Source organism: Emydura macquarii, unplaced genomic scaffold (assembly GCF_026122565.2).
Source record: "Emydura macquarii macquarii isolate MOO-44397 ecotype Brisbane River unplaced genomic scaffold, CSIRO-AGI_Emac_v2 contig_3506, whole genome shotgun sequence".
In the NCBI taxonomy this organism is placed as follows: Eukaryota; Metazoa; Chordata; order Testudines; family Chelidae; genus Emydura; species Emydura macquarii.
In genome coordinates this window covers 8432022-8454575 of record NW_027133643.1, presented here as the reverse complement: position 1 = coordinate 8454575, position 22554 = coordinate 8432022, and the positions used below count along the sequence as shown (strand labels likewise).

The 22554-nt window shown below is 46.3% G+C and overlaps 1 protein-coding gene across 3 annotated transcripts; it reads left to right on the top strand.

The window, feature by feature from the left end:
* The first annotated feature begins 3420 nt into the window (after positions 1–3420).
* LOC137145041 (cytochrome P450 2J2-like) lies at positions 3421–15474 on the top strand. 3 transcript variants are annotated; one of them, XM_067535601.1, is made up of 9 exons: positions 3421–3645; positions 5335–5422; positions 6106–6255; positions 6796–6956; positions 8564–8740; positions 9286–9421; positions 10448–10635; positions 12312–12450; positions 13855–15474. In XM_067535601.1, the coding sequence occupies exons 1-9, from the start codon at positions 3436–3438 to the stop codon at positions 14028–14030; spliced, it is 1425 nt and encodes a 474-aa protein (XP_067391702.1). In that variant the 5' UTR covers positions 3421–3435; the 3' UTR covers positions 14031–15474. The 3 variants fall into 3 exon arrangements, 2 of the variants coding, with proteins under 2 accessions (XP_067391702.1, XP_067391701.1); XM_067535600.1 differs by having other exon boundaries at positions 5260–5422; XR_010917548.1 differs by lacking the exon at positions 13855–15474 and having other exon boundaries at positions 5260–5422; positions 10448–12151; positions 12312–12449.
* The last annotated feature ends 7080 nt before the right edge of the window (positions 15475–22554 follow it).

The following is a 22554-nucleotide window of genomic DNA, read 5'->3' as shown; positions in this document are numbered from 1 at the left end:
ATCGATACCACCTGGGGATTCTTCAAGAGCAGGGGACTCCTGGCTTTAAGGTTGCTTTATGTCCCCAGAGTGACAGGGAGCAAATTTACTGAGTGACAGGGTCTGAGCTAATACATGTATAGATAGAACACTAACTCTTTCCTTGCCATTCTGAAGGGAGGTTCTGCTCATGGGATCTGTCCTGCTGGTCAAGGCCAACTGAGGCCCCTATTGCACAGAGTGGCTCTCTCCCCTCTTTTCCCACTTGCTCCATGAGCTTAGCTTACATTTCCCGACCACCCCTTTGTGTGTACCATAAGGCTAAGCACAGCCTTCCTCTATCACTCAGATGCTCTCGGTTTCCTTGGGCAGAGTTTGGGCTAATATGCTCTCCGTGGGAATTCCTGGCCCAGTTTTCTTAGACTGCATCTTCTTTTCTGAAAGATTCACTACACTTACAATTGGGAACGCCACTGGAACCACTAGTGACTCAGAAACCTAACCACCTTCAGCTGTGGGAGGGAGGTGATGAAGTAAAGGTCAGCCTGTACAGCCGGAGCCGTGTCTGCACTTCTAGCGTGCAGCTGTAGCAGAGGGGATTCACTGCCCACATATGTGCCTGTCAGACACCTGGCACGCACTTGGGCAGTGAGTCCCTGACGCGGGGGCTACCCTCTCTTTTTAGTAGGCTAGCTTGATCAGAACTAGTGCGCGAGGTGGAATTTACACCTCTAGCCTGGCATGCAGACATAGCCTCATGGTATGGCTGCACTTAAAACGCTGTTGCAGCACTTCATTTACTCCACCTCCCGAAGAGGCGGTAGTGAGAGCGACAAAAGAGTTCTTCCATTCCCCTAGCACTGTCTGCACTGGGGGTGAGATCGGCACAGCCATGTCTCCCGGGTGTGGATTTTTCACAACTTGGGCGTAGCTAAGCCAATGCAAATTTCCAGTGTAGACAAGCCCTCACTGTTTCCTTATTCCCTACATGGCATCTCCCCCATTGAGTTCCTGAGTAAGATATTAGGGCCCTTTCTCACCCCTGACATTTCAAGCCCTGATTTCTACATTGCTTACAATACACACCAGGCTATTAGCAAATACAAAGCCATTCAATGACATTATGGTTAGGATCTCCGGCCTAGCCCGCTCCCACATATGAATGGTTCAGTACCTCTCCCCTCTAGTAGAGGGCTGTTTTCCCCATCTTGAGGCAGTAAGGCCCTAATCTCAGGGTGTCAAACTCATTTGCTATGGCGGGCCAGATTTGAATTAAATGTACTTCAAGTGGGCCATACATCGAAATACTCGGCCCTTTTGGAGCGCTGCCGCCCGAGTAGACAGATCTCGCAGCAACACGTGCTGCCTCCAGGGCCCAGACCAAAAAGGTTGGTGGGTTGTAACCAGCCCGCGGGCCGGATGTTTGACAACCCCTACCCTAACCCTTTCTGATATTTTTCTCTATGCACCAAATACTAGTTGGTGTTCCCCTATCTCTCTCCCATGGCTGGACAACACACGAGTAGCCCAGAAGATTTTTAAAATGTGAGCAAAGACTGTGACATATACCCCTTCATTGCATGAGGAAGGTGCGTCTATATTTTATGTTGCACATGGCGTTCCTAAAGGAACATTTAATTACAGACGTGTAACATGGCTGAGGCTGGTAGCCATCTTTACCCATGACAGATCTCTGCCTCACCCTGCCACCCACACAAGCCATTTCTTCTTTTGTGTGGCCTGCCAGTTGTTGTCCCCCTTTAGTGCAGCTTCCTTCCTCCACAGCTTTTGGTGCTTGGTATGGCCCATGCCATCTGGTGTCTCTCTACTGGCTACTCTCATAGCATAGACAAAGCAAGCAACATCATTTCGCTGTTTAAATTTGGCTTGCAGTCGGAAGAGATGAAGTGAGACAGGTACAGAAGGTGTGCAGATGCGCAGAAGATGCACAGGACTGCTGCCATACGGATTCACCCTGTCCTAATCCTGGTTGCTGCCAAAGGAAATAAAACAAACAAACATCCTAGTATGCTGGCAGATGGAGAGACAACACACCTCCAGACAGACCCTGAAGAACCACCCTAGGCATGAGAATCCTGAGTCCTCAGCCATGTACCTCACATTTCTTAATGTTACAAATACCTTAACGCATGACGGGTTCCGCCCAAAACATAACACGTGGGAAGTTGAAGGGGAATGCCACACAAAGACCTAGGAAATACATTTAGCAGTCCAGGTCATCTGGAATAACAGATTTTTGGCTCTTTGTTCCCTTACTTGATGACTGACAATTTAAAAACGGTTAATAATAGTTTGTAACACGGGAGTATTTGGAGACACGTAGCAGTGGGGAACTATAACACTACACAGTCCCTGCCCTGGAGAACTAAGAGTTCAAATAAACAAGACAGGCGGGGGCGGGAGGGGGGATTCAGAATATGAAAGCACAACAATAGAGGGTGACCGTTACCCAAGAGCACCATGGCAGTGTTTCTGGAAATTAAAAAATACACTGAAGTGGCACAGCTGGTTGGGCATCAAGCTCCTGTTTCAGGAAAGGAGTTACACACTAGTTTCGCTTTAAGCACACACGTAATCGATTTCAGTGGAACAAAAACATGTGCTTAAAATTAGGCATATGCTTACGCCCCATTTCTGAAGAGGGCTCCTTTTCTTAACTGCAGCCTATGACTGCAAGCTCTTTGGGGCGGGGCCAGTCATTTACTATATGTTTGTATAGCGCCTGATGTAATGGACCCCATCTGGTTGGCCTCTAGATAACTTAAATTATAATAATATAATATCATTACTATGGTCCTTTTTTTGATCTGATTGCAGTACTGCTGCCCAAATTCTTAAATGAAATAGCCAGTAAATGTAGAATTGTAGAATGCCCCGATACCCTGGTGATGGCAGCCAAAAAAACCAATCTCGTCATGAAGAACAATGAGAGTTGATTGCTCAGAGAATGCAGAGCCAGGCTCTGAATGTAAGCCAGCACACCAATTGCAATAGAAAAGCTGCTTTAAAAACATTGAACATCTACTGTAAAACGCTGTTTTGCATTCCTGACTAGCAGATTTGTGGAAAATCTGGTTTTACTGGATATTTTTCACGGTATAGGATGGGGGAGGAGGGAAGCTGTCATTCATTTTTTTAAAAAAGAGCTGGGAGAAAATGAGAAATTATAATTAAGGAGGAAAAATCTGACAAATCTTTGCTGATGAGTTTATGCAATCAGGAGAGGCCCTCACAGGGTTTCTGCGTTCGGACTTTAGTATCAGAATCTCTTGTGTAACTGTGTGAAGTTGTGTTGACCTTGCTGTAAACTTTGTCCTCCTCCAGCGTCAGCAGCATGTGGGTGGGCAGGGCTGTGCCTGCTGTTATTATCGGGTTTCCTTCTAGCCCACTTGTTCTTCCCTCTTTCAGCTGCAGGTGTGCACCTGGCCAGGGAAAATGCCACTGCAGGGTGGCGCTGTGTTAACAGGGCTCTGGCAGAACATGTCCTTTCAGACACTGGTGGTGTTCCTCGGCTTGTTCCTGCTTATTGCTGATTGCATGAAGCGGAGACGGCCAAAGAATTTCCCTCCAGGACCTTTGCCCCTGCCCTTCCTGGGCCACATTCTCCATCTGGATGTCAAACAGCCCCATGTCAGCATAAAGAAGGTAAGTGGGAGAGGGAAGCAACCATAGGTGTTCTGTTTTACCAGGGAGTGGTGGGTGATAGAGACGCTGAATCAGATCCTCAGCTGCACCTCCAGAATGTCTGGCACAGCTCATGATGGCATCACCTCTGCACGGCCATGACCTTGGGGTTGTCCTGGCACCATTTTTGGCCCCTGGCATAAATTAGAGACACTGGTAGACTGCTCTGAGTTGTACCACCTACTAACAGCCCCAAGAGCCCGTTCCAGCAGCTGGTTGGCCAGGATCACCAGAACACAGGGAAACCTCTGGTCATACCCTTTCCCCTCAGCCAGTGGCCAAGGTGTGTGTGTGGGTGGGTCCCATTTGTGTATTCCTGCACAGAAATCCTCAAGAGGTAGGACCCTCCCGGTTTATGTCTGGGGAACAGCTTAAATTAGACTTGATGCACCAGCAAAACAAAGCTGATCACTTGTGGCAGGCAGTGTGTCTGATGAAGTACACAATGTACCATGGTTTGAAGATTTTTTTTTTTTAATGATCATAAAAAGTAAATTGTTTAAAAAAACCTGGAATTTTTAAAATTGTTTTGCACTGTTTTTGGAACTTTGAAAAATACCATTCAACTTATTTATATGTCAGGATGCTTTTTGAAAACTATTTAATGGCAAAACTGCTCATAGCATTAGGTTTTTGGTAGAAATAAATTTTTAAAAGTGTCCCAAACTAAGTGAACGACAACAAGGTCAACTTAAACAGCAAATGTAGCTAACTTATTTTCCTGCAAATTACCTCAGGCTGGTTTTTTTTGCCTACCCAATTCCACCTGCAAAAAAGTACATTGTACCCATCCTGTCCCATTGCAGGGCTCTACTTGGAAGTGCCCTTCCCTGTGAGACAGGATGTGATTTAGTGGAAGCTCATAAGGGCTAGAAAATAACCCATGAAGTCCAAGGGGGTTTAGAAAATTACATGTGAGTCATCCCCTTGCAAGGGCTCAAAAGGGTTTCTTTCACACAGGCCTTGTGGAAGTTATTTGTTCTCTGCAGCTTTCAGTCACACCCCTTGAGTGCCCTAAGGAGCTACGTGATTTATCAGGAGGTGGGTGTAGGACGGAAGGGGCAGGTGCCTCTGACAGAACTGGCGTGTGTTCGTGTTTAAACGAGAATGTTTCATTTCTTCACTTTTGGAACAATCGTTGAAGGGTAACATATCCTCAGTCAGTAATGCTACTAGCTAGGAAGGCATCTGCTCCACTTAACTTAGAGTCGATTTAAGTATTAGTTGTCAGTAGGTCTGTTTTATTTTGACATCCCTTTGGAAAAGGCACAGGGCAGTCATTGTCCTTACATACGCTTATTTTACTGTTACCTCATGCCCCTCCCCATTTATGTGCTTCATCCAGCTGTTATATCCTGTTGTGAGCTCTTTTGGAGCAGGGATTGTCTTTTTAATCAGTGCTTGAACACCTGGCCTTCAGTTGCTGCTGTAATACAAACAATTAATAATAACTGTAAAAAAAAGTCAGAAGTCATCTCCTGGGCTCTTGTTCTGGTTATCAAACAAATTAAAGATGAACTAAACCACGTGCTCCTTTCCCCCCCCCCCCCCCCCCCCCCCCCCCCCCCCCCCCAGATTGTTGAAAAATATGGCAACATTTTCAGCATGCAGATTGGTAACATGACATATGTGATTATAAATGGGTTCCAGCTGGTGAAGGAAGTGCTTGTCCATCAGGGTGAACACTTTTTGGATCGCCCAGAAATTCCTATTGTCCATGAAATCGTCGGTACCTTTGGTGAGTTTCTTTTCTTTTTCTTCAGATGTGTCAGGTGTAACATTTTTAATAATCAAGGAACTGATCCTGCAAATCACTTACAAATGAGTTTCCTCTTATGCACACGAGCAGTCTCACTGAAGTCTGCTCTGGGGTCGTAACTTGGGCCCAGATCCTCAGTTGTGTTTAGGTGCCTAACTCGTAGTGAAATCAATGGGAGTTAGGCACCAAAATACCTTTGAGGACCTGGCCTTTCGTAACTTGCCTCAATACTGCAAACACGTACATGAGTTGATGTCTCATTGACGTCTTATGTTTACATTCCAATTGTCATAGCGACTGCAGCAGCAGATTTACATGGCTGCCATGTAGCTGTGATGGTGTGTGGCATGGACTTCCATTCTGAATGGTCCCTTGCAACTTTTCCTTCAGCAAGAATCCATAGAGGAGGGTGTTGGCTTCTTAAATCACGCAAAATTGCATCTTCCAACCTCCTTCAACCTCAGCTCTGCACTACTTCTGCATGTTGGGCATGACCCCACCAGTGCTGTAGACCAAGCACTTTGATAGCGAACAGAACAGAAGAGAATGTCCTGTGGAAAGATAGTCATCCCTCATTTAAATCTGAAAAAGAAAAGGAGTGCTAAAGTTTTCTAATCTTTTAATCCCCATTACAATATATCAGCATTCATTTTTCATTCCAGGATTATTCTTCTCTAAAGGAAATAGTTGGAAACAACAAAGAAGATTTGCTTTATCGACTCTAAGAAACTTTGGCCTGGGGAAGAGGAGCTTAGCAGAACGAATACAAGAGGAAACCAGATACCTCACTGATGCAATTGAGGAAGAAAAAGGTGAGAACTCGAGACAAAGATACTTTAATTGTTCTATCAAAAATTCTAGCTATTCTTTGGCAATGGAGATGAAATAACAAAGATGTGCTTGAACCGTGAAGTTTGAATCCATGTAGCTGCACTGATTTACCATACAGTTCCACAAAAGTTTTCATTTCCAAGACTAATGACCATGAAGAGAAAGTGATTCATAATCTCATAAATGTAAAATTTCCCTACACTGTAACAAAGGCAGAAACCTGTGTGAAAAAATACAAATGTCTATACACAGCAAAAAACTGACTTGAACCAGTAGTTTTGATATGCTCCATGCGTCAAAATGCAGCTCATCTCATCTGCATGTTTAACAGTTTTTCAACACTTAGTTAGGTGACAATTCAGCAAAGGTTGCTCAAGGGATATGTATGTGTGTGTGAGATATGCATGTGTTCAGGTCTTAATGGATTTCACACACATCAAATAGTTCATCTCTGTCACCAACTTTCCTCCCCATTTTAAGAAAGCCAGAAAAACATTGATTTCTCCCTTTTTCTCTTCCAGGGCAGCCTTTTGATCCTCACTTTAAAATTGACAATGCTGTTTCCAACATTATTTGTTCCATCGTATTTGGGAACCGGTTTGAATATCACGACAATCGCTTCCAGAAGTTACTGCGGTTGCTTGATGAGACTTTGTACCTTGAGGCAGGTTTTTGGGCCCAGGTACAGGTCGTTTCATTTTGACTTTAGACTTTAGCCCTATCTTGCTCCTGCTGAAATCAATTGCAAGCTCCACCTCCACCACCACCTGCCCAGTGGTTTCAGTGAAAGCAGGACTCAGTGTGACCATGTCGGCTTGGTCCCAGACTCACTTCTACCATAGCCTGACTGGGGCATCCATGCTCTCATTTCCCCCAGCACATCTCTGTCCACCTCAGTTCCTCCTCTGGCTAGTCCCTTTCACCTCGCCTCCCTGCCGGTATCCTGCCAGCTCCACCAGCCTGATTTCTCTAGACCAGTGCTGCCACCCCCCACGCACTTAGTGTGATCGCTAATGGGGCTGAAGACCCAGTGGTCTGTTTCAGTGGCATCAGGGAGGTGTGCATAGGAGAGAGGAGACAGAAAAACACCAACTTCTCACTGCTGCAAGCAACTCCCTTGCTTGCTGTCATGCTGTGCTTCGGAATGTGTGCTCAGGGGAGGGTTGGCTCAAAGACCTGTGTGTGTGTGGGGGGGGGAGAGATACTCTCATGGCAGTGGGGATGTTAGGGTGTAATTATATGACAGGCCTGGTGAGAGGGGACCCCCTGAGCCACAACCTACCTGCTGTCCAGGTCAAGGGCTCATCCAGCTGGCAACTCTTTCAGGTGGCCCCCATTGGCAGGGACAAAGCACTGCGGTTTGTAATGATGCTGGGTCACTGACACAGGCCCTGAAAACAGCTGACACGCTGTTACCCAACCCCTCTGGGGCCTTTCTCTTCTTCTGGCCTCCCGATTCAGCACCGCGTAGCAGCTGGGGTGAGACATGATCCTGCCACTACAGCGGCAGTTGAGATGCAAGCACAGTGCCTGCCTCTGTCTGCTTGTGGTGCTGGGCCCAGGCTGTCTCCTTATATGCTGGACAAGCCCTTCAATACCAAAGGCCAGTCTCCTATAAAAACTGGTAGTGTCAGTATTATCGACAGCACGTCTCGGCAGGTGAGGACAGATTGTAGTGATCTTTATGTCTCTCCTCACTTGTCAATCAATGAATAATTGACAGGGTGGCCCTTCAGCCTTCTGCAGTGACTGCTACAGCACCGCCTCAGGCAATACAGTGCAGTGTCCGTCAGGGGGTGCCAAAGCAACAGGAGCAGTGGCTGGAGCTGGTGACCAGCCCCAGCCATCACAGCCGAGAACTGAGAGAAGGCAGTGCATATTTTAGCAAGAAAGTGGTTAAAACACTGCGCTGGGTCTCCAAGAGACCGAGCTTCACTTTCTGGCTATGTAACAGGTGCCTGTGCCATCTTGGGCAAGTCACTTAATCTCTCTCGGTCTCAATTCTCACTCTGTGAAATGGTGATAATGCTTCTTTTCTCCCACCCTTTGTCTGTCCAGTCTCTTTGGATGTTAGTCCTCAGGGCAGAGACTGACTCTTATGTATATGTAAAGTGCCTGCGGTCCTGATCTCGGTTGAGGGCTTTGAGAGCATCCATAATACAATTGTGTGTTAGTGTAGTTTAATATACGTGCTGTTTTCAGCTAAATGCATGGGGGTGTGTTAAACTGCAATATGCATTTTTCTAAAACAAGGCTAAAAAGTATTGTGTTGTGTTTGTGTGTCAAAAGCTGTATAACTCCTTCCCCACCCTAATGAAGTGGATACCTGGACCCCATAAAACCATTTTTAAAAACTGGGAAAAACTGAAGTGTTTTGTGAGGGAAGCGATTGCAAAGCACAAAGAAGACTTGAACCCATCTGAAACCAGAGACTTCATTGACTCTTATCTGAAGGAAATAGCAAAGGTAGGAGCAAAGAACAAAGCAAACAAGAACAAACCACATTTTTGTTTTAAAAATTAGAAGTCGAATTACAACAACCATGTTCACCAATTGAGTTGTCTGAGCATCTGACCCTGCATTAGTTAACAGTTAGAAATCGTTAGGGCCTGAAGCAGCAAAGCCTTTAAGCGCATGCTTTCCTTTAAGCAGGAGTAGGCTAACTGAAGTGAGCTTTGCTGAACTGGGGACTAAAAATGTAAGGGTTACCTGTGCTTTAGGGGCCAGACCTGAAGTGCATGGGAGTCTTTCATTGACTTTAGCAGGCTCTCTGCACAGACTTAAAATCAGCTCAAAGTTTTCGTTCTCAGGAATAATGTTAAAAGCACAGTCTCTCGATCTAATGGTACTGTCCTGTGAGGCAGCTGGGAGCTCTCAGCTCTCACCGAAAGCAATGGAAATTGAGGGCACCCAGCACCTTGCATGATTGAGCCTGGAATGATGTTTTCATGGCTTTGTAAAATACTAACAAATATTGTTGTAGTGCCACCCACATAAATCTCTGTTCTAAGGCCGATGCCAACTCTAGTTTCCATGAAGAAAATCTCCTATTTTCCACATTGGATCTCTTTTTTGCTGGAACTGAGACAACATCTACAACCATCCGCTGGGCTCTGCTGTACATGGCCATATATCCAGACGTTCAAGGTACATGGTAACCGTTTATATTTTTAATTTCTTAATGTCTCTTGACTTTCTACCCTCTACAGTCTTGCAGCATCAGGGGCTTTTCATAGATCTCAGAATGTTGATTTATTAAATCTCTGTGCAAAAGTGTTTTCTTCACACAGTCATCATTTTTTCCCATTCAGAAACCTTTTTCTTTATTGGCATGGCTCTTCCTGCCCCCGCTCCCCCACTTACACCACCCACAACTAGTGCAGAGACAAGGAATGCAATCCACAACTGCAATAAACTTGATTAAAGAGGAAGCTGACTTTGTGGCTAATGCATGAGACTGAGACTCAGGATATCTGAGCCCTAGGCCAGACTCTGCCTCAAATTTCCCTTGTGACGTTTGGCAAATCATTTTATCCCTCTGTGCCTATAAATGTGGCTTGTGGATTTTTAAAAGGTGATTCAGGGACAACATCCTCTTCAGGACTGAGATATGAACCAAAGAGGCTACAAGTGGGACCTGTGTTGAAAATAATGGCAGATATAATCTGCTTCATTTCATGCAAAATAGGTGCAGCCCCTGGACTCTTGGCAGGCTGCCAGAATAACCCTGTGCCTGAAAAATTTGAGAGTCTTGCCTCACAGAGACAACCAGCAGATAAACATTTTCATGCTCAGATATCCTTTGGGTCAGTCCAATAATTGATTTTGCTATTCTGAAGAGGGACAAAATACATCTAGATAACACCTTTATATATTATTTTGAGCAGTGGAGTGAACGCCTCTTGACTTCCATATAGATATTAAAGGAGGTCTTCCTATTATGCCTTGGTTACATTTAAAAATTATTCTCACCTCCTTACCACTGCATTTGTCTCAGGCTAACCAGCTGTAGTTTTCTTATGTATTTGTATGTTCAGAGCTCTATATTTTTCATGGATGCTGTCCCTCATGTCTTAAAATCAATTAACTCTAAACTCTGCACAGCTTAAGCCTGTTGTTCCAAGAACATATTGTAAATTCTTGTACCAATGGTGAATTCTGGTCTTTTTGTAGAGAGAGTGCAAGCAGAGATTGACAGAGTGATTGGCCAGTCTCGCCAGCCAGCCATGGACGACAGGGACAACATGCCATACACCAATGCAGTTATTAATGAAGTGCAAAGAATAAGCATCATTGTGCCTTTAAATCTACCCAGAATATCAACAAGCGACACAACACTGGCCGGATTCCATGTCCCAAAAGTGAGCGGGAAGGAAAAGTCGTTTTCCTTTCTTATCTCGGTTTAAGAAACTATTAGCGATGGGCCCAAACCAAAGTCCCAGGTAGAAACATCTTAGCACTCGGGTTAGGAGGACCTGGTTCTGAATCTGAACCCATTTTGGAAATCAACCCAGATCCAGAGCTGCATTTTATAGGTGGCCCCTATTTCTATAATGAGTTAAAGTTACCTAACCAAAATCTTAGATGCTCACATTCCCAGGCTTTGAGTCAGTTGAAAATCAGATCAGAATTTTGCAATCTATGTCTTCATAAAACAGGATGTAAATTATTTATTTTAAATTGCATGAAACCATAATGAAAGGCCTAAGAATCAGAACCAGCAGAAGTTCACCAGAACACGATTGGGGCTGTTGACTCATGAACAGTCAGCCAGGCTCTTTGACCCAGAGACCTAAAGATATTTTGGCCTCTAACTCTTTTTGCAATCAATGGGAGTTACTTGCCTAAATACTTCTGAGGGTCTGGGCCTGGATGTCTGGAGATGGGAGAGCCTGCTTCTTTTAAAGGGTAGTGGAGTATCTCATTTTCAGCAGCTCCAGACTTCTGAACTGCTTTCATCTCAGAAACTGCAGCATTTCTGGCTCCACCTAGCCATGCTGCAGATCCACAGTTTCTCCCCATGGAAGGAAGCAGGCTAGAATTCCTATCCCAGCTTTCTCTGGGTTCTCTTCGGGTCCTAATACATGGATAGCTGCTTCTGCAGCTTGTGGAGTGATTCTCAGTAGAATGGGGACAAACTCAATTTCCAAAGTGATGAGTTCTCTACTGACTAACAGGTTCATTCTGGAGGTCTGTGACAAGCTTCCATTCTGCTGACAGTAACCCTTCATTCATATAACCTATGGGAAATATTTTTATACAATAGCAGAAGAGAGGGCATTATAACTGCAAATAGCGATTAAGAGTGCAAAAAGGAACTTCAGTGCACATAGGTATTAATTAGCAGGAGAACTTGCCTGATGCATATAGGTATTTGCTATATCCATATATATCATTCAAGGCCAGTAGTCACCACATCCCTGAAAATTTGGCCCTTAAAGGTAAACTGCACAAAAAGGTGGGTGGATGGGCTGTGCTCCTTTTGGACTCTTTATGCTGTATAAAGATGACGCGAGAGTTTATATTTTTTCTGCTTGGTTTTTTATATTCAAAATTCGAGTCTTGCCCACCCTGTTTTCCCTGGGAAGTGCTGGAGAACTTGTAGGTCTATAACATCACATCTATGAAGGAAATGAAGCTGTTTAATTGAGATGGGAAGGGATTTTTAGTCAGACTGTTATCCATTTTCTGTTTGTTTGTCTGTTGTGATGTTAACACATGTTTAACTAAGATGCTTAAAAACCAGTTGGAAGAGAAGCTCTTTTTGTTCAAAGATCAACACACAATTCCTTCAGTTAAAGTCTGTGATGGCTCCCTCCAGAGGAACAACCAGCAAAACCAGAGAAAGCCAGATTTGATATTATAGATAGTTTTAAGGTAAAGAACTTGATGGAAAATGATCCTTTTTAAAAAAAACATCCTTAATCATACTAGATTAAAAAGAAAGGGCATGACCCCTCCTTTTTACTCCTTTGCGGGTCACAATTAAAAATGGAAATCAGAGATAGTTTAAGTTCCTTCCTTTCTCTTTCTTTAGGGCACTGTTTTGATTCCCAATTTGACGTCAGTGCTATTTGACAAGAATGAGTGGGAAACCCCTGATACTTTTAACCCTGAGCATTTTCTGGAGAACGGTCAGTTCAAGAAGAGGGAAGCTTTCTTGCCATTCTCTGCAGGTGAGTTGTATCTGAGTCTGTCCATTAAGCACTATATCCCGAGGTTTTGTCCTCTTTTCTTTTTCAGTTTAGGAAAAACCCACAACATTTATTAGTGACAGAGACACAATGGAAAATGCAAAGCTCAGAAATGAAAATCATGGCCAGAATTTGTGTCCCAGGGGTAGGGGTTGCAGCTTACGCAGTTCTTTCTTAGGTAGAGGGCATGTCGTTTTTGAGCAAGTGCTCTCTCTCCTAGATCAAGGCTAGACGCAACAACACTGGCCTTGGCTCTCCTACCGCTTAGGGGTATGTGTACACCGGAGCTGGAAGTGTAATTTCTAGCTCGGGGAGACATTACGCTAGCTCTGATTGAGTTAAGGCATTAAAAATAGAAGTGTAGTTGTGGTGCTGAATGCAGCAGGATGGGCTAGCCGTCCCAAGTACAGTCCCTTCCAAGACTCTAGGTACATACCTTGGTGTCTAGCGCTCATGCCCCCCGCCCACCCCGCTACACTTCTAGTTTGAGTGCACCACTTCTGATTGAACTAGCATGGGTATGTCTGCTTGAGCAAGAAATTACATCTCCAGCCCCAGTGCAGACATACCCTAAGAATGGTAGAAAGAGGAAGTAGCCTGCCTCACTTGTTGGGAGCGCAGGAGTGAGGCTAGAAGGAGTAGCCCTCCTCAATGTCTACCACTCCTTTTCACATGTAGGGCGAGTCAGCGAGGGGGAATAAAATGTGATAAAGATGATAAAAGTGTGAGAGATCCCCTGATAAAACCAATGAACCACTGGAACATTTTACCCGGGGGCGTGGTGGATTCTCCATCACTTGGACTCATTAAGGGCCTGATCCCAAACCATTTAAGTCAATAGTAGCTTTAGCATTAACTTCCTTGGACGCAGGATCAGGTCCTAAAACAAGACTGGAGGATGGTCGAAATGCTGTGCTTTATGATCACCACAATCTTTTTAGTGTGGATGCAGTTATGGGAAGGGGAATAAATTATACTAGTAAAAGGCACTAGTATAAGACATAGTTATACTGGTACAGAAATAGTTATTCTGGTACATAGTTACACTGGTACCCTGTGTGGAAACCAGGCCTTCAATACCTTATGCAAAGATGTGGTTGATCGTCCAAGAATTATCAAGCATCATTGTTTCTATTCTGAGAAGGAATTACTGAGGTACTGTCATAAGGAATGTAAACCTTAGCTTTCACAGTTATATGTGAAGGAAAAATGAGTACTGACATCAGGGAAAAGTGACTCGGAAGGGAGAAGCTGATGACAAAACCATCTCTTCTTCCTCGCTGTTCCAAAATTGCTGCTGTGGAAAATTAAAGCCTCATTCGTTATGAGACCAGACTGTTCTGCCAAGAATCCTTTGGCTGACGTGCACAACGTTCTTCTTTTTAGGAAAGCGGGGTTGCCTGGGCGAACAGCTGGCTAGAACAGAGATCTTCCTGTTCTTCACAGCCCTCCTTCAGAAATTCACATTCCAAGCTCCGAAGGATGTGAAGCTAAGCCTCCAGTTCATATTGGGAGCTACTCTCCGCCCACAGCCGTACCAGATCTGTGCTCTGTCTCGGTAGGGAAAGCCAGAAAAATGTTGTCATTGCCCCCTTTCTCAAAATAAGTAGACCGTAAATAGGGCTGCATCTGCAGTTCATCATGCCTCGAAATCTCCCTTCCTTCTCCATCTTGTAAACCAAGAGGGAACTAATCAGCAATTGGATCATTTGGGAAACTGATAATGGGAGGGGCCATGGCTTTTATGACACATCCACCCATGACGGCAGCTCTTCCTGATGTCCCTACAACAGCAGTCTGTGTGTTTGCACTCCACTGGCTGGGAGAGCAACATGGCTGCTGCTCTCAGGGTGGCCTCTGAATTCTCACTCCCATATCAATCAGGTTGAAAAAAGGTAAGTCTAGTCATGAATTCTTTCAAGGGGAACACTTTGTTTCATTTGAAGCTTTTCATGAAATATTTGGTTTTTCAATGGAAAACTCAAAAAAAAAATTTTTTTTTTTAAATGTCAGTGTAGGAAAAACACCCCCCCTTTTCTGACTTTTTAATGAGGGAAGGGGGAGAATTTAAAGAAGGGAGCGAAAGTGGGATTTTTCCTACCAAAACAAAATATATTTTTTGTAAACATTGAAATTTCTTGGTTTGAAAAATGAAAAATTCCAACCGAGATTGAAACATTGCTGCAGGATTTTTTTCCTTTTTGGATCAAAAAGACTTTTTTACTGATAAAATGTCAACCAGCTTTACATGCATCCAGCTGCCTCTGAATCTTCCCACCCACCGCTGTTCTCTCATCCGCTGTGATCTTTGTCGAAAACTCGATCTCACTCTGCTGCCTGAGGTTTCTGTGAGGACAGAACTCTTGAACCTTTGAAAAAGTTACTATTAATAAATTTTTAAAACCTGCCCACATTGGGATTTGAATTCAGACCCTATATATCAGTACGACTGCTCTACCCTGCTGCTATGAGAGCTGACCTTTACCTCATGGGCCAGAAAGGGACCTAGAGCAGAGTATTAACATACGGACTATTCTAGCTGCAACTTCCGTGTTGCTGATGGGGTTGGTTTAGTGATGTGTAGCTGAACTCTGGTGAGGTGGCCATTTCATGGGCAAATTTATGTGGTTCTTAATTTTACATTTGGTGTTTATTTTATGGTGTTAGGTGCTTTAGAAATACTTCAGAGGGGCAGATGGTTTGTCGGCTGGCTGTGTCTCAAGGTAGTTAAAGAGCAGTTACAGCCCTTCTCTTGCAGCCTGGATAGTATTTACGAGGGTAGTTTAAAAGCATTTTTTGAGCAAGGTCTGGTTTTGCCCTTTCATCCTTGGGAAGTGACTAGCAGTAAATGGATTTTTTAAATGTTTTTTGAAAATTAAAAAATGTCAATGTTTGGAACTTTTTTGCAGAAAGGTGTTTTGAAAGTTAATAGGGATCACTTGTCTTTATTGTTATGGGCACCCATGACAAAATGTATTTCATACATAATAAACGCTTGTAATTGATCCACTGAGAGTTTTACTCGAACAGCAACATGAGTATAACAAAATATAAAACCTTATCATCCAGAAAAATCCCCTAGTAGAGTCTCAGTGCTGTAAGCATGCAATAACACACACGGGGTAGGGGAAGGGGAGAGCTGAGAAGCTGGGACTGCTTCCTGCAGCTCTCAGCAGGGAACAGGGAGTGAAGAAGCCCTGGCAGCTCCAGGGGAGTGTCTGAGGGAAGAGATGTCTCCCGGGTGTGGATTTTTCACAACTTGGGTATAGCTAAGCCAATGCAAACTTCCCGTGTAGACAAGCCCTCACTGTTTCCTTTTTCCCCACATGGCATCTCCCCCATTGAGTTCCTGAGTAAGATATTAGGGCCCTTTCTCACTCCTGACATTTCAAGCCCTGATTTCTACATTGCTTACAATACACACTGGGCTATTAGCAAATACGAGGCCATTCAATGACATTATGCTTAGGATCTCCGGCCAAGCCCGCTCCCGCACCTCAATGGTTCATTACCTCTCCCCTCTAGTAGAGGGCTGTTTTCCCCATCTTGAGGCAGTAAAGCCCTAATCTCGGGGTGTCAAACTCATTTGCTATGGCGGGCCAGATTTGAATTAAATGTACTTCAAGTGGGCCATACATCCCATACATCGAAATACTCGGCCTTTCAGAGCGCTGCTACCAGAGTACACAGATTTTGCAGCAGCACGTGCTGTTCCCCTCTCTCTCTCCCATGGCTGGACAACAGACGAGCAACCCAGAAGATTTTTAAAATGTGAGCAAAGACTGTGACATATACCCCTTCATTGCATGAGGAAAGTGTGTCTAAATTTTATGTTGTACGTGGCGTTCCTAAAGGAACATTTAATTACAGACGTGTAACATGGCTGAGGCTGGTAGCCATCTTTACCCGTGACAGATCTCTGCCTCACCCTGCCACCCACACAAGCCATTTCTTCTTTTGTGTGGCCTGCCAGTTGTTGTCCCTTTAGTGCATCTTCCTTCCTCCACAGCTTTTGGTGATTGGTATGGCCCATTTCATCTGGTGTCTCTCTACTGGCTACTCTCATAGCATAGACAAAGCAAGCAACATCATTTCACTGTTTAAATTTGGCTTGCAGTCGGAAGAGATGAAGTGAGACAGGTACAGAAGGTGCACAGGTGCGCAGAAGATGCGCAGGACTGCTGCCAGACGGATTCACCCTGTCCTAATCCTGGTTGCTGCCAGAGGAAATAAAACAAACAAACATCCTAGTATGCTGGCAGATGGAGAGCCAACGCGCCTCCAGACTGACCCTGAAGAACCACCCTAGGCATGAGAATCCTGAGTCCTCAGCCATGTACCTCACATTTCTTAATGTTACAAATAGCTTAACGCATGATGGGCTCTGCCCAAAACTTAACGCGTGGGAAGTTCAAGGGCAATGTCACACAAAGACCTAGGAAATACATTTAGCAGTCCAGATCATCTGGAATAACAGATTTTTGGCTCTTTGTTCCCTTACTTGATGATTCACAATTTAAAAAGTGTTGTTAATAGTTTGTAAGACAGGAGTAGTTGGAGGCACATAGCAGTGGGGAACTTAAACACTACACAGTCCCTGCTCTGGAGAACTAAGAGTTCAAATAAACAAGACAGGCGGGGGCGGGAGGGGGGGATGCGAAGGAAAGTAGGCTAATCTCCATTTTTGTGATGGGGACCTAAGAAAAAGAGAGCGGCTAAGCGACTTGCCAAAGGCCACAGAAGCAGTAATTGACAGTACTGGGAATTAAACCCAGGTGTCTTGAGTCCCAGTCCAGTGGCTGGACCATGAGATCATACTTCCTCTCAACTCGCCCCCCCCCCATCAAATTTCTATATAAACCTGCAAGTCATTTCTCCCCAGTTACTAGCAGTCTCAAATGATATTGTCTTAGGCTGTAGGCCAGCTATCAGTTAACGTGCAAAAAGAACATTTCTACTATTTAAATAAATAAGCACGTTTGTATGCTGGGGCCGGCCATGCTCCTTCATGAAGAGGAGACCTCAGCCCTGAATGGAGGAATCCTTTTTAAGCTGTCATTCCACTACATTCTGCCCCCAGAGAAACAGCATTGGTGGCATGGCAGGGCAGAACAGTCAAGGTGCGTGGACTGTAGTTCAAGCATAAGATGGAGATCCACAGAAAGAAAGCCAGTTCCCATGGATTGTGGCCTGTTTAGGCTTGCCCCTGTACCACCCGCTGTAAAACTTGTTCTTTTGTGTCTGCTGGTTCTCATCAGCTAGCCCTGCCCCATCCCCCCTTTGATGTGCATAAAAGCTGCAAGAGGAGCTACTGCTGCTTGGAGTTTTTCTATATAGTAACTGTGCAGGCCTATGAAATATGTATGATTGGGGGAATGTTGGCCTTTCCCTCTTTTCTCTTAAAATGCCCCACCCTACCCCAGTCCAGCAGAGGGGAGAACATACCCCTATCGATTTTTAATTTTACAGCTATTGCAGAAAGTGATTGTTGTGTAATTGCACATTGGGAGAGTTCCCTTGACATCAACATCATCTATTATTCAGAATGTGGTCCAGGACTGTGAATCAACTGTACGCATTTACAGAGATTATTTTAGGTCTAGTTCGTTTATAGTTCATTAGATATTTGTGGATTTCCTTTACGAATTTCCAAAATTAAAACGGTAAAAACGTTGAGTATCTGGCTTCTTTACTGTACTTGTCATTGTGCAGAATTTTATCATGGAGAATCAGAACTGCACTTTTGCACGTGCACTTACAGTATTAATGTGAAATTGGAGGTTGGGTGGCTCACAGCAGTTGTGTCTATGCGCTTGGGGAAGTCACAGACTTAGCTGAAGTTGTTTATCATGACAGCTACATGTCATTCAGGCTAAGTGAGAGAGTAGTTAAATGGTCCTTGGTTCAGTGATTTCCATTGTTTTGGCTGAGGCTTCCTGGCAACTGATAAACATCACTGCCCAAAGACTAGACTGAATGCAAATGTGGGAGCTGGGGATTAACTGGATGGCGGCGTGTGTGTCTATATGTCAGTACCAGTCAGAGGGCAAGTGGCACCAGAAGAGCAAGGAGACAGCCAGAGAAGCACTAATAGCTGCCTACAGAGCATGAAAAGAGTGCTTTTGGGGCAGTGTGCTGGCTGGACGGGAGACTTGGAATTATGAGCAAGGCTTTGCACATTCTTTGCGAAAAAACAGGTTTGTATCAAAGAAATACCGACCTGATCAATTTCTCCTCCAAACAGAACCATCCCTCAAGGCCATGTCTGTTGAGTAATTGCTCAGGCCAAAAAAAAAAAAAAAAAAAAAGGAGCCAATAGTAAGTTACAGGAAAGTCATTGCTTACTGGGTTTGCCAATATAGTGTGAGGTACTGACTACAAGCCAGGCAGGTTAGGCAGCTGTTGTGTCAGACTCTGTGCAAATGCATGTGACATCAACATAATCAACCTCATTATTTGTGTTCCAGTCACCACTGAGCTCAGGGCTTCAGCCTGCTAGGCACCGAGTCAGAGATTACCTCCAAAATAGACCCCGCCCTCTCCCCCCTCCCCCCCCCAAAAAAAAAAAAAAAAAGTACCAGTAAGAGAATATTACTACCTCAGTCTTACTGCTGACTTACCCAAGGTCACATCAGACTGGGGATCCAAACCCAAATTGCACAAGGCCAAATCAAATGACTTAACAAGCCCATGTTTCCTCCCTTTGAAAATAAGCTGTATTCATGTACGGTAGCGGATGCTGCAATTTTTTTTGCTGAGCAGCGGCATGAACCATTTGTACAGGTAAAATACAGTGTGTGCTTTTGGGATTCATCAGATGCGCTTTTCCAGACACTGAACCTCTTGTTATACTTGAACCATAATTATATTAAACAAAACCATGCAGGAACATGCTCTTGTTTTCCAGGGTGCAGCTCGCATCGCCACCTTGCTCATAAAGTTACTGGGCATGACAAATGTGGTCTAGTCTACTCATTACACTTGTCTGTGAACAGCTCATACACTTAAAAATATTCCTCTTTCCTTGGCACATATCCTGGAGAAAAAAGTAAGTCTGTGTTTGTCTGTGAGAGAGAGTAACAGCATATAAAGAGGCGCCTAATTATTATTAACGGCCCTTTACAATGGGGCTCACAGCACTTTGCAGGAAGCAGTAAAAACATGGCGTTTAGTAGCCTTGCCCATGTAAAGCCAGGAATGAGAACAAAGTAAAACAATAACAAAACCTCGCTAGCCAATGACCTGCTGCTGGTTTAATGAGAGAAACCTTTTAAAAACTCTTCCAGGTCAGCGCTAATATATGTGACGTTACCTAGATCAAATGCTTTCTCCACCCAATCTATCAGCTTCATTTTCCTGCCCCAGGTTCAATGCCTCTCAAACCACAATGCGTTCTCGTTCCGAGCACCTCATGGAAACTTCTTGACCTGGGTCTCCTAGCTGGCAGCTGTTCCTGAGCAGCAGTGATGGAAGGTAGACCAAATTGGAGAACTGGTCTGAAAGCAACGCGCTGACATTCAATGAAGAGAAGTGCGAACTACTTCACTTAGGAAGGAAAAAAATCAAAACCGTAGCTAATGTGCTATACATTGGTGCTGCTGAAAAGGGTCTGCCAAAGCACGCTGTGGAATCCCTATCACTGGAGATTTTTTTAAGACCAGGTTGGCCCCAACACCAGTCAGGGATGGTCTAGGTTTACTTGGTCCTGCCAGAGTGCAGAACGTGGTGAACGCGTGCAGTCGGCCCACATTTCTATGATTCTTTCCTGCTGGCAGGGGGCAAGCCCTGTGGCCTCTAGCCATGGTCAGCTGAGTGACTAGCATTCTCCAACAGTGGTCTGGGGGGGGGGCGGAGGGCGCTTGAAGTATGAGGCAGCAGGGTTATGCTTCTAGAACTGTGGCTCCTCTTGGATCTTTGCAGGGCGTTGTTAATAGCGTGTGCTTCCATGTCATCGTCTGGCCCCCCTTGCTGCTCTCCCTTGCCCCTGAAGCCCCTTTCAAATAGGGGCTCTACAGATGAGGCTGGGGCTGTGTAAACTTTTCTGCAGCTACCTTAGATTGTTTGTGGGGGATGGGGCCAGACAGTAAGCGGCTGGCACGCATGCTCACTTTCACACTCCCAGTGCTTAATTTGTAATGAAAGCGGTGCTGGGACGCAAGGAATTTGTTTTAACGTTCACAACTGACAGGGCAAGCTGCGACTGTGGACTGCCATGCCTCGCGGTGCCCAGGCTCAGCCCTGGCAAAATTAAGCACAGCGCACACCCTGTCCCCTCCTCCCACGAGATATTGTGAGCGCTTTGTAGTCTGGGCGGTGGACTGGTGCCACACTTGGCAGCCGTGCATCCTCAGTGACCCCCCTCCCTGCACCCTGAGCTACCCCCTCTCTGCACACGGCCCCCTAGCTACCTCCTCCCTGCACCCTGAGCTGCCCCCCTCTCTGCACACGGCCCCCTAGCTACCTCCTCCCTGCACCCTGAGCTGCCCCCCTCTCTGCACACGGCCCCCTAGCTCCCCGCAGCCCAGAGCAAATCGCCAGGACTGGAAATATGGGCACAGCAGGACCCCGGCCTGTCCCGCTCTCTCTCAGCAGCTGAGCAGAGCCGAGGCGCCAGGCTCCAAGTCCAGCAGCAGCTGCCCTGCCCCCTCTCCGGCTGGCGGAGGCTGGTGAGTGCGGGTCACCGGCCGTGAGTGTCCCAGGTCAGTGGGGCCCACAGGGACCGGTTCAAACTGGGGTGTTGAGTAACTGCTCTTAGTAGCTAAGGACAGGCCCCGCCTGGGCAATTAGGGTTTGGCACCGCCGGGCGCCTGCCCGTCACTGTGTGTTACTGTCTGCTTGGGACGTGGTAACGGCCTCTGCTCGCACAGGAGCCAGGGACACGGGCCCTACGCCAGGCTCCAGCAGCTCTCGCTCCACCAGTCACGAGGCGAGGCTGGCGTTGGCGCGCCTGCCTGGGGCCCAGCGCAGAAAGCGCCACGCCCTGGCGCCCAGCGGGGCAGGAGCCCTGTGGCTGATGGCTGGAGCCCCACAGAGCAGGGCCCCTCAGCCTTGGTACCCAGCAGGGCAGGAGTCCAGTGCCCCCGCGTCCCAGCACCTTGCAGGGTGGAAGCCCTAAGTCGGTCCCTACCCCCGCCTGCACAGCACTAAAGCCCGGATCCCTGAGCAGAAACTCCCAGCCCTGCCGCCTCGTGGACCAGAAACCCCTCCCCCCTGCCCTGTGGGACAGAACAGATGCCCTGAACTCCCCCTGCCCCCCCCCCCACACTCTCCTGCTTCGTGGCCCATGTCGCAGCACCCCGTGGCTGAAGCCCGGCGTTCTGAGGCCTGCAGGGCTAAAGCCCTCCAAAACCCACTGGACCGAAGCCTCACTCCTCCCCATCATTCCCGGCGATTTGTGCCACTAAAGCCCAGCTCCCTGAACCCGAGCCCAGAAACCCTGAGCCTCACTCACACACACACACACCCCCCCCTGGCGTTTTTGTAGCATATTGGTGGGGGAGGGGCGCGGCGCTCAGGAAAGACAAAGGCTGCAAACCCCTCTCCTACGCTATTGTGTCTTTTGCTCTTAACTATATCTATAAAATGAAGGAGCCACACGTGTGAGGCACGAGTAGGGCCAGAGAACTGTGTGCCAGGCCTGGCTGCACACACACACTGCAGCAACGTCGGGCGTCTGCAACACACCACCGGGAGAGGGCTCTGAACTAGTTAACGGGCTACTCCCCTATGCCTACGTTTAGCTGAGGTTAAAGTCCCTTCCAAGTCTAATCGTCTCTGACACACCTTATCAGGGTGTGCACACTCACGCTGTTGCCAAGACCCGCAGCTGAGCTAGCTCAAAAGTGGCAGCAATGATGCAGGCACTGGGTAGCTAGGGGCCCTGGGTGCTGGGAGGGGTGTAGCTCAGGGTGCATGGAGGGGCTGTGTCCGAGGGAGTGCTGCTCCATGGCTGGCTGTGTGCTCAGTCTGTAGTTGGCAGGCGCAGTGGGGCAGCTCCATGGGGCAGGGACGAGCTCTGTCTGCTGGATACATGACGGGGCAGGAGCGAGGGATACATCTGGATCTCAGCCCTCCACCTAGCTCTGC